The sequence below is a fragment of the Halichondria panicea genome, chromosome 8 (assembly GCF_963675165.1).
Source record: "Halichondria panicea chromosome 8, odHalPani1.1, whole genome shotgun sequence".
Classification (NCBI taxonomy): Eukaryota; Metazoa; Porifera; class Demospongiae; order Suberitida; family Halichondriidae; genus Halichondria; species Halichondria panicea.
Genome location: NC_087384.1, coordinates 5,524,670 through 5,535,410, shown reverse-complemented (window position 1 = coordinate 5,535,410; position 10,741 = coordinate 5,524,670). Strand labels below are relative to the sequence as shown.

At 41.7% G+C, this 10,741-nt stretch overlaps 1 protein-coding gene across 1 annotated transcript; it reads right to left on the bottom strand.

The window, feature by feature from the left end:
- Window positions 1-348: 348 nt before the first annotated feature.
- LOC135340177 (uncharacterized) lies at window positions 349-7,409 on the bottom strand. The gene is made up of 16 exons (XM_064536500.1): window positions 7,238-7,409; window positions 5,461-7,181; window positions 4,634-4,729; window positions 4,308-4,376; window positions 3,900-3,974; window positions 3,788-3,842; window positions 3,655-3,718; window positions 3,267-3,372; window positions 2,975-3,022; window positions 2,804-2,918; window positions 2,560-2,605; window positions 2,420-2,457; window positions 1,565-1,730; window positions 1,096-1,306; window positions 697-762; window positions 349-501 (listed from the first exon to the last, which is right to left on the bottom strand). Exons 2-16 carry the CDS (start codon window positions 5,707-5,709, stop codon window positions 433-435), a joined length of 1,473 nt encoding a protein of 490 aa, XP_064392570.1. The 5' UTR covers window positions 5,710-7,181; window positions 7,238-7,409; the 3' UTR covers window positions 349-432.
- Window positions 7,410-10,741: the final 3,332 nt, after the last annotated feature.

Here is a 10,741-nt window from a genome sequence, read left to right as displayed (position 1 = left end):
AAACAATGGCATTGTATAGTGGTATATGACATCATCTCATGCATTACCTACAATATATACATAATTATATGTAGATCAATATCAGAGGAGGTCGGACAACCTGTGCAACGGCCTAACACCAATTTTTACTAAATCAGTATTTTAATTTAACTTGCCTGTAGAGATACGTGTTGCACTCCTCTTAGACAATTGGCCTCTGTATTCCTCGTGTGACTGCATGCATGTATGCCTCAGGTATAAATATTATGACCAAGTTTCTAGTACATTAGTGACCCCTTTCCATTGTGCCTCGAGTACAATAAAAACCCCATGTTAGTTGTACGTATCGGGAGGAGAGTTTTCTTTAGGTATGTGCCTTCAATGGATTTGACAATTACATGTGTCTAGTAGCATGATATTTATAATTAACATAAATAGTTCACTATAATATAGCTATCTGATAGTCCAGTACTGTTCTGGTAGGAAAGGCCTCAAGGCGTGCGGGAGAAGGACGCTGCCGTCCTACAGAGGGGACATAATGATGGTAACGACACTATACAACCCAATTTCAAGCTATAGTCAGACATTGCACACATCGTAATCATACACAGTCTATACTTTATTTCACTTATTGTCAAAGTCTTCCTTCTACTATTACTGATTATATGATTGTACACAGTATGACACTATACAAACTGCATGTGAGGTTAGACTCACCTCTTGCTGGTAGTTCTCCAACAGAGAGATGATTACCCTCGGCACAGCACAACCAGTTGCATTCACCTGTGCATGTATATAATAATAGTTATATAGATGTGTGTTACATCGATCAATGTTGGTATTAGTGAATAAAATGAAAATTTGATACAAGTAGATTGTAGTTCTCTTGCCTGCTCAGGCACGGTAATAGCGTACTAATGTATGTATATACGGATATAAGAGTATAGATATTAAATGTTGGGTATTAGTACTAGTGTTACTGGTATTTGTGTGCAGAGTAGCAACATTCAATCACTGTAGTGTCGATCACGTCAACAGTGACAACCCTGCAATATCTGAAGTGCATGTGGCCACTCAAGAGACTAAGTACACTCTGGGTTGGGGGTTGGGACTCACAGTGTGGGCATACTTGGTCTCTAGCACTCCTCTCTTATCACGACGGCCATCTTGGTTGGGGTAAGTGATGGACAGTCGTCTGCTCTGATAGTCGGTACAGTTTGAGGCACTGGTTACCTCTCCATATTCCCCACGTCCTGGCATCCAGACCTCAACATCGTACTTGCGATAGGCTGGCGCACCCAACTCAGCAGTGGCCATCTCAAGCACTCTACAGGGAGGCACATGCAGGGGTGGATCCATGAATAAAACAGAGGGGGGCTAGCTTTCAAGATTTTAAATGGGTGTAACTCTTAGGGTGGCCTATGTCTCCCAGGAGGTGGGTACGAACAAGTTTTTGCTTCGTTTATTCAAACTTTGACCTCTGAATTCGAATGAATGGAGTAATGTGTCAATCTAGTGGCTAGCACAGCAATACATTGCATGGGTTACTAGTAACACAGTTCTTGTACAATGCATATACACATACCTGTAATGGAGTCCCAGACTTGAGAGTATCTCTTTCTGCACACTCAGCATATCCTCTAAGGACTCCACACTCTCTCTCCCCGTCTCCTGGCTCGTCACACCGAATAACTCCACCTTGCTGAACTGGTGCAGTCGGTACAGGCCCTTAGCTAACAGTGTGGATCCTCCTGTGTGTGTATGTGTGTGGGTGGGTATAGGAGGTACATGTAATAAACACACAGTATACATGCAGCTACCCTGAGGCATAAACATCATGCTTGTAGTGTTTCTAAACCACGTACACTGAAAATACATAACATTTCAAAACCTCATACAACAGATACTGAGTAGGCCTTGCCCAATTATGCTCAAAATGTTGCGTCTCCAAGTCTCATGCATTGTACCTTAATTCTTACCAATTAGACTTTAATTATTACCCATTAGAAATCATCAACGAGAATTATACTGCAACAGACCTTCTACATAATCTTCTAAGGAACTATATTGGTGAAAGAAATCTTAGAAAAGAGTTAGAAAATCTACTATGACACCTTCTATACGTATATACTCAGTATTAGCATTACTCATGCTATTGAGGCTTAGTCTTTAGTCTCGCAAGCCCTGCCTCTTCACTCACTCACCTCACCTGAGTGAGTGAGTAAAGGGGCTGGACTTGCGAGACTAAATTGAGGCTATAGTGCGGCTATAAAATCATACTTTCTACCAACATTTGGTAAAATTGCCTAATAGGCTAATATTTTTTGCCTATTAAGCTGGCATAATGCTCAATGTTCCACCACACCTATTAGTCTCAAAATTATGCTAGCATAATTGGGAAAGGCCTAATACTGAGTAGCTCACAAGTACTGGCACTTGCCTGCTTCGGCTCTGTAGCACCTCCCAAACGCAACAAGCCTAAAACAATAGACTGTAATCATGGCTCTCACAAATACTGTCTGCGATACACATACACACACATGCATACGTACATGTACACTAAGTACTATATACACATACCTGATGGGCAGCTGTTTAAACGGAACATTCTTGTCAACAAACATGCCTGCAGAAGTGGAATACGGGAGTTACTATACATGACATCATTTGACAGTAACATTTTCCAAGAATTCAGAAATCCCTAACAACCTACCATAAAATATAATTATGTGTATATGTAAATCTGGACAATGGTTAATTGTCAATTTTGCTCCATGCAGAAAATAAAGCCTGGAGGGAATCACTGATCACACATGCAGCTTACCAGCTAGAGGCAGTTCAGCTGTCCCAGCTAGACAGAGATTGGTCCCACGATGATGGTTCGAGGTCACATGAAACACCTGACTGGATGGCCCCCTCGGCTGGAAACCACACCCCTCCTACAAGCGCTCACACAGGATGCATTGAGTGTGTGGATTGATTTAGACAGGCTTACCACCATCTCTGTTCGTATGATGTCGGGGGGAATTACTGGCGTGTATCCCTGAAATATGAGAGCAAAATGAAATTGTACAGCAATAATAATTGTTTGCTCAATGACAAGTACGCAATGTTAGTGAAGATTACAATGTGATTGCTGGTAAAAGGTTTGGACAGCCCAAACTAAACTAAACTAGTTATAGCAATTTAGAGCAGCATAGTCAATATGGCCTCAGTATACGTACTTCTCAGTGCATGTGATGAAGGCTTTCTTAGACAACACCACTTAATTAAAGTATGTAGGCTACCTTGGATACGGCAGTTTGTAAAGCAAACTGTACCAGAGCCATCTCCAGCATTGCAGCTGCACCCTTAAGATAGCAGAACCCATTCACAGAGGCACTAGAAGAACCTCTACAGTACAAACAATTGAAGTATGTTATAAGTCATTATAGTGAAGCTGAAAGTAAGATACAAAAGGTTACAGAACCCATTCACAGAGGCACTAGAAGAACCTCTACAGTACAAACAATTGAAGTATGTTATAAGTCATTATAGTGAAGCTGAAAGTAAGATACAAAAGGTTACAGAACCCATTCACAGAGGCACTAGAAGAACCTCTACAGTACAAACAATTGAAGTATGTTATAAGTCATTATAGTGAAGCTGAAAGTAAGATACAAAAGGTTACAGTACCTGTAATCATACAAATCCAGCTGATTCCCTATCTCAATATGACTCTTTACAGGAAAACTGAACTCTGCAATTATGGGATGACAATTAGTTATTTTACATAACAGCATGCAATTCTACGTGCAATGCAACTCACTTCTCTTTTGTCCATGCTCCTCTACCACTCTCGAATCTTTATAGCCTCCCACTGGCTGCAAAAAGAGGAATCTTTATAATGATAGACACACTTCAAAAAATACAGTCCATACTGTGTGCGGATGTACTTCGTTCGGGAGCTGAGTGAGGACTGGCATCATCTTGTCTTTCAACTCTCGTCTTTCTTCCTGGAGAGAAAAAAATAGAGTAACCTTTAAAGTGAAGCAGATTTTTTATACACCTATACAGTGAAACCTTGTCACCCTATTAAGCATGTCACCCAGCCTCTATAATACAGCCTGGTTAATGGGCCCCAAAGTCTCCATGCTGGAGCATGTGTTTTGACTTACGCTTGCAGGCCACCAACGGCCCTATATTTGAATCACCGTTGGTCTACCCAAGGATTCACTGCATTAAGAAGCTGTCATAATGTTACCGCAAGTTACGCCATAGTGACAAATGTAGATGGTACCATGCCAATGGGATTGCATACACCAAGCACTTGGCACTATTATGTTTACCTCAAATTTTGCAATGTCTCGTTTGAGTTGAACACCTCTGTCCTTAGCCAGTGACTTTTCTTCTTCACTCTGTGGATAGTTAATCATAGCGAAAGCTGTACACAGTGACCAACAACAGGTGTCTAAAATGTGTAGTATCAAGTGCATAATATAGAGTGTAAACATTCTTTGTGGCCTCAATTGAGAGATCTGAGTATTGCGTGGACAGTACTGGGCTGGGTAATTGTTGGGTTGTTTCAAAAGGTAGCATTATTGCAGATGCTAATGGTTTCAGTGGCAAGTTTCGCTGACCAGTAACACGTACTGTACAATTAAGGCAACTTCACCTGGGCTGCATTGAATGTCTCATGGTTATTCTTTCTCTCTTTGTCCAGGGATTTCACACGCTCAACAATGAGGTTGTGCCTCTCTAGCGTCTTTAACTATGGAAGAACAATTGCGAATGAAATAAACTGTTGTGTTCTTTGCAAGAAGTACCAGGGTTTCGAATGAGAGGTTAATCGATGCGAATGGCACTGTACAAGCCTGATTGCTATCGAAAATTTGCAATCGAAAGAACCTCGTATTCTAACCTGATATACGATAATAGATTCGAGTCAAATTGATATACATGTACAGTGGAACTCCGCTTGACGACCACCCGTGAATAGCAACTATCAGGTCCGAAAAATAAGGTCTGGATTGCAGCCACATGTATTTACTGTATAGACGACCCCTGAAGAACGGCAACCTCGCTTTCCGTAAAACGACCAGCATTCTGCTCCCTGAACAGCTTTTAGCCAATGAAAATTATTACTGAATATGCATTTTTGGGCACAATCTATATCATGTGGAGGATAATCAAACCTCTCAATTAACTATGGACACCTCTCTGTAACAGCCAAAACTTAATTGTGTTCGTTATAAAAATTATTAATACATAGGTTCCACTGTTAACCACTATCCCCGACTCTATTTTTCTATTTTCCTTTTTACTCAACTCTTTCCCCCTATCCCCCACTCTAGCTCCTCCCTGTACCCCCCAGGTCCCTAATGATATTCATGGTCTCCAAGTGGTCTCCCCACCACTAATAAATCTATGATAACTACAATTGCTGAACAATTTTTATCTTTATCAGTTTGTGAGTCTACACACACAGCACGTCTCCCTCACCAGTTGGTCCACAATATCGGTCTCCATGCCTCTCTTGGCCAGGCTCTCCTTCACACATGCCCGTCTGGCCAGGAGATGCTCATACCCCGTGGCTATCACCTGTTTCTGTATGCGCTCTCCTAACTCTGTCCACTTCTGAGGCAGCACATCTTCCAGAGGGTCCGTAGAGGAGTGCTTTAGACGTGTAGCAACCACCAAACGGACAAATGAGCTTGTTTTTAGTGCGTTTAGGAGCACCTTTGGCTGCATGCTGTCCTGTCTAATAAATACTGGGTAGGGGTCCCCCACAGACTAGGTGGCTTACAAGTAGATCTAATTGTAAAATCAGTAAAACTACCATTACCACACAATCTTATACTGTCAATAGTTTGATGGCAAACTGAGGTTTGAAAATTGAAATTGTACACCTGTTTTACCGGGCCGTACGTAGCTAGCATACAAATCACACACATAGACGCCTAGCTAGATCTACAATAAAATAATAATATTAAAATTTAGATCTACAATAAAATGATATTAAAATTTGTTCTCCGGTAGATAATCCGGGTTGAAGTCCGGGTCAATCTTGTCAGCACTTCCTGAATTGTTGGTCGGAGGGAAATCACTTCGAGGCATTTCGATGTTTGCTGATTCGGTAGTAGTACTGCATTTGCAACAACAGACAATTCCCAACGCCACTGCTACAATAAGGGCGAATATTACAGAAATGGGCACCAAGATAACAACTGCATAGGCCCATCCTCTCTGGTCACAAATTAGCGAAACTCTGACGTTCTCACCCCAGTCCACACGCTCGGGGATGGAGGTGATAACCAAGAATTGTTGAGACCCAGTGCTATAGTCAATGCCTACTAGGCAATTTCCTTGTTCACTGACATTACACGAATCCTTGGAGTTTAAGTCAGGGGCACTGTATTCTGTTCTCTCAAAATATAAAGAAGCGTTCACAGAGATCTCCATTGAGAGTGAATTGTGTAAAATGACATAGTACTCATCTTCTTGCTCGACTCGATATGAAATGGTAGATGTATTCGGCAAATCATTACAACAGGCAGGTGCATATTGGAACATCTCAGCCAAATCTTGGCTAGGGTTATTAGCCCAACTGTTTGCATTATCATTGCCTTTCACAATGTATACATCAACCAACAGATCTGTGCATACAGAGACTGATATGTTGGAGTTCGGATAAAGATGATACTGCCAGAATCGAAACTCCGTTGAATCAATTGTCGACTCGATAGAAACAGTAAATTGATTAGTGTCATTCAGGGCCGGTATACTCGTGTCATCGATAAGAAACAGTTCAGCATCAACTGAATTGGATGAGAGCTCAAGAGAACCACCATCGCAAAAGAACGAGGATAGAGACAGAAGTCGACTATCCCCTGGTGAGTAGAAGTCAGTGGAAATAGTAACAGTAGAATCATCATCATTGGACTCGCCTGTCGAATTTGCTGCAACACTAAGCCCAATAATCATGCCCAAAACAAATAAAACAAATAATGTAACTACGACCCCGACAACAACTCCAATGCACATCCCACAGCTAGAATCCTTGTCACTACTCCGGGATGTTGTGTAGGTACTACTCGAGTAACGGCTTGAACTGGGAGTGTCACTGCTGAATCCCTCCCCTTCTCCACCAAAGCCTCCTCCTCCTCCACCACCACCTCCTCCTGCACTGCCTCCTCCTGACGGCATTCTTTATTTAGGTAGGTCTATTAAAAAATGAACATCACTGACTAATTTTTGTAGATATAAATAAAACACTCACATCAAATTCCAGCAAAAATTGGAGGACTCACAGCTATAGTAGTCTGTAGATCTATACTTTAAGCACAAGTATGATTTATCAGGGAGGTCTCACATTCAGATTTTTATAAAAAGACTGCTGTCACTGACATGCAGTGACAAGCCACGCAGGAAATCATATGATCTCAGTGAACTATAAACTTTAAAGTTCAGTGTTGGCGGTGTTATTGACGTCATGATGGCATTGTATAGTGGTGCATGACATCATCATCTGATGTTGATGTCATACATGGCATAACTATATAGATCTACAGAGTTTTTGTGTGCACGAATCACTACAAGTTCAGTGCATTGATGTCATTGCGGTCATGTGATAACGTCCAGGCCAATGACATGCAACTTCGTGCACATGTCGGACGGTGACCTCCTCTGGCATGCATGATATAGCCGGACTAGTGATTTTGCGGTTTTTACTGATTAAGCATGTACTGCGAACATTAATTTTATATACTCACAAATTTATAATGCATATATGTACTGTAAAAAGGCTGCTATTCCATGCAGCATCAACAATTATCATTGTAGATCTAGTAAATTCTAGCAGCCAGAACTGACAAGTATAATCATATGTGGGGAGCACCTTTGTAAACAATACATGATTGTATTGCCTATGTGTGACCTTTCCCCTGTGGTTATTCATAATCAAGAGTAGAACACATCACTGCATTAAGGAATATAGATTAATATTTAGAGTAGATAAATAAATTAGCAACTCCCACGCACATGCAATTCTACATCTAGACTGTTACAGAGGTCTGGCAGACGCGGTGCAGCTCAAGCAATTAGCCTTTAATTGAGCAATAATTGTTCGCCCACGTCCTCCCCACGTCGTACATTTTTGCTGAGAGTAATCAAAGGCTAATTACTTGAGCTGCACTGCGCCTGTCGGACCTCCTCTGGACTGAATACATGTACGTCACTAATACTATACATGTTGTAGCAGGAGTGCGAATTCATGCACTCCTGGTTGTAGTAATTGTGTAAACAGCCATGAATAAAATTAAATGTGGGCTGAAGGTACAAACCACACGTGTGTGCTGATATCATAATTTTTATGATGAACATAATAATGCAATGGTAGAAAGTAAGTGAAAATAGTTCATGTTGTAATGTTAGATTCAGAGTTTACCAGGTTGTCCACAGCTTTATAGGGGTTAGCCCACATGAGGACCTTGCTCCTCTATAATGGACATGATAAGATTGATGATTGGAGGAGAGAGAACGATAGTCGGCATCTTTGTAGGGATTATTCCATTTGGTTGCCAATATCATTAATTAACCACTTTACGTACCTTAACGGTCTGAGAGTGACGTGATATGACATACCTGTATACTGTAAAAATTAACGCGGTTTACACTTAAAGCTACAGTTAGCTATAGATTAGCCTCGATCCCAGGCCGCACTTTACTCAGGGAACTTCACTCTTCTTTTCTATGAAGGCCGGTGAAGGAGGCTACAGTTGGATACTCCTCCTAATGTACTCCAGAGTGTTGAACTGCTGTGTAAACGTGGAACCGCATTTGCCTTAAAGTGCGTCATCACTGTCACACTATTCAATTTATGAGATATAAACTCACAATTAAAACAAGAAAATTTACAACCTGCAATCTCCCCGCCCCCATTGTTTAAATTATTAATGTACTTTCCCCAGCCAAGTGGGGGGCTTGCAACCCTAGCCTCAATGCAGTGATGTGCATGTTCATTGCAGTCTCCTAGAGGTATTCCTTAATGTAATGATAATTATGTGCTCATTGCAGTCATATTTTTTGTTAAACAAATGAAGTTACACATGTAGTACTGATCTAGGCAAAATAAATAATAAAATAGTACAAAAAGGAAAAAGGAAAATATACTTGTTAGTCCATTTGGCATAAGTGTGCCTCGGCCGACACCAAATCCATTGGTGGGATGGTCTTGATGGCGCGACCACGGGAGGACCGGGAGCCTCGCACACATTGTATTGCAGATCTGAGCAGATTATATTATGATAAGGAGCATCTTAGCCAGTTTATGACCTGGTGGTATGGTTGGTCCCATTTCTCAGCTAGGAGGGAAGCCAATCTTATAGAACACTGTTGCTTCTTTTCCTAGTCCCCCACTTGCGGAGAGCACTAAGGGGGTGAAGGACGCATGTTCCACCTCCCTGACTCTTTGCTCATAGGCTCTTTTTTCTCTACTTTGTGTTTTCTGAAGCACTGCTCCAGGCTCGTGTTCCTGTTCAATGGTGCGTGGGGGTTAAACACCCTGACATCTACGAAGGTTCTCTCCAGTCTTCCTCCCCAGAAGCCATTTGCCGCGATGTCTAGTCGGGTGTTATATCAGTGGTAATGGCGGTGCGTCTTGCCATGGTCTCCGAGGAGAGTGGTTGAAGATCCGGTTCCACACACACATCATTGCAGACTTCCGTCATTAGGGTGGCAGTTAGATCTCTGATCTCGTTATGGCGTATCGACGGGAATCCACCTCGTGGGCAGGAGAGAGCATGTTCGATTGTGAAGTTTGCACCACAGACACAGTTTGTAGCAGTGTTTGGCGGACACCATCCATATCTCAGGGCAGTCATATAGGTATTCCTCAATGCAGTGATGTCATGTTCAGGGCAGTCATATAGGTATTCCTCAATGCAGTGATGTGTTCATTACATGCAGTTTGGAGGTATTCTTCCACATTGCCATGACGAAATAATTATGTGATCAAAAATCACACTAATCATTGTGAGGGTCACACAATGAGGCCACATTCAGAACTCACGAGGTCTACCGGAGGTTTAATGAAACATCCCGGGTGCGAGCATGCTCCCCTGATGCAGCAAATTGCTCAACAGGGAGACAGTTAAGGTGAGGCGACATCTCAGCCAGGACATACAATAGTGGAGTTGTATAGGGGGATCATCTCTCTTGGATGCAAGGAGACAGGCGAGACTCTTGTAAAATAAAACTTTTTTTAACCTTTATGCCGTGAGCCCGGTGAAAAATATCGATTGGAGGATAGAAATTGTGGTTCTGGATCAGAGTTTGCTTGGTTATAGTAGCGATTTGGAGATCCAGCCACTTGGAGTAAGCATTGACTACGTATACACCATGTAGATTAGAAACATAATTATGTCCATCAACAGGGCCAGCGTAATTGCATGGCTATTATATAGATGGGCTATATTTTGCCCTCTGAGCAGTATAACTATTCTGGTGCGCATGTATATACATGTATGTGAAGTGAAAAGGAGTATATATGCATACATGCAAGCCATAGTCTATAGGGTGGGGTGCATGCGTGTCTGATATTCTTCTACCCATGCACGCATCGATATATATACCTGCTAAATATAATGGCTCTGTCACTATAATACATAATTATTGTCTTTGCACTTGATAATAGTATTTGGCAACTTGCAGACTGAGTCACGGAATTAACTCAAGCTTGTACTCTCAAACACCCCATGCATATTAAAAAAAGTGTTAATTTGTT

Coding starts and splice junctions, on each gene's coding strand:
- LOC135340177 (XM_064536500.1), bottom strand. CDS start 5,709: ATGCAGCCAAAGGTGCTCCTAAACGCACTAAAAACAAGCTCATTTGTC. Junction 4,730..5,460: donor CCGATATTGTGGACCAACTG/GTGAGGGAGACG, acceptor GTTCTTCCATAG/TTAAAGACGCTAGAGAGGCA. Junction 3,719..3,787: donor GGAGCATGGACAAAAGAGAA/GTGAGTTGCATT, acceptor CCATAATTGCAG/AGTTCAGTTTTCCTGTAAAG.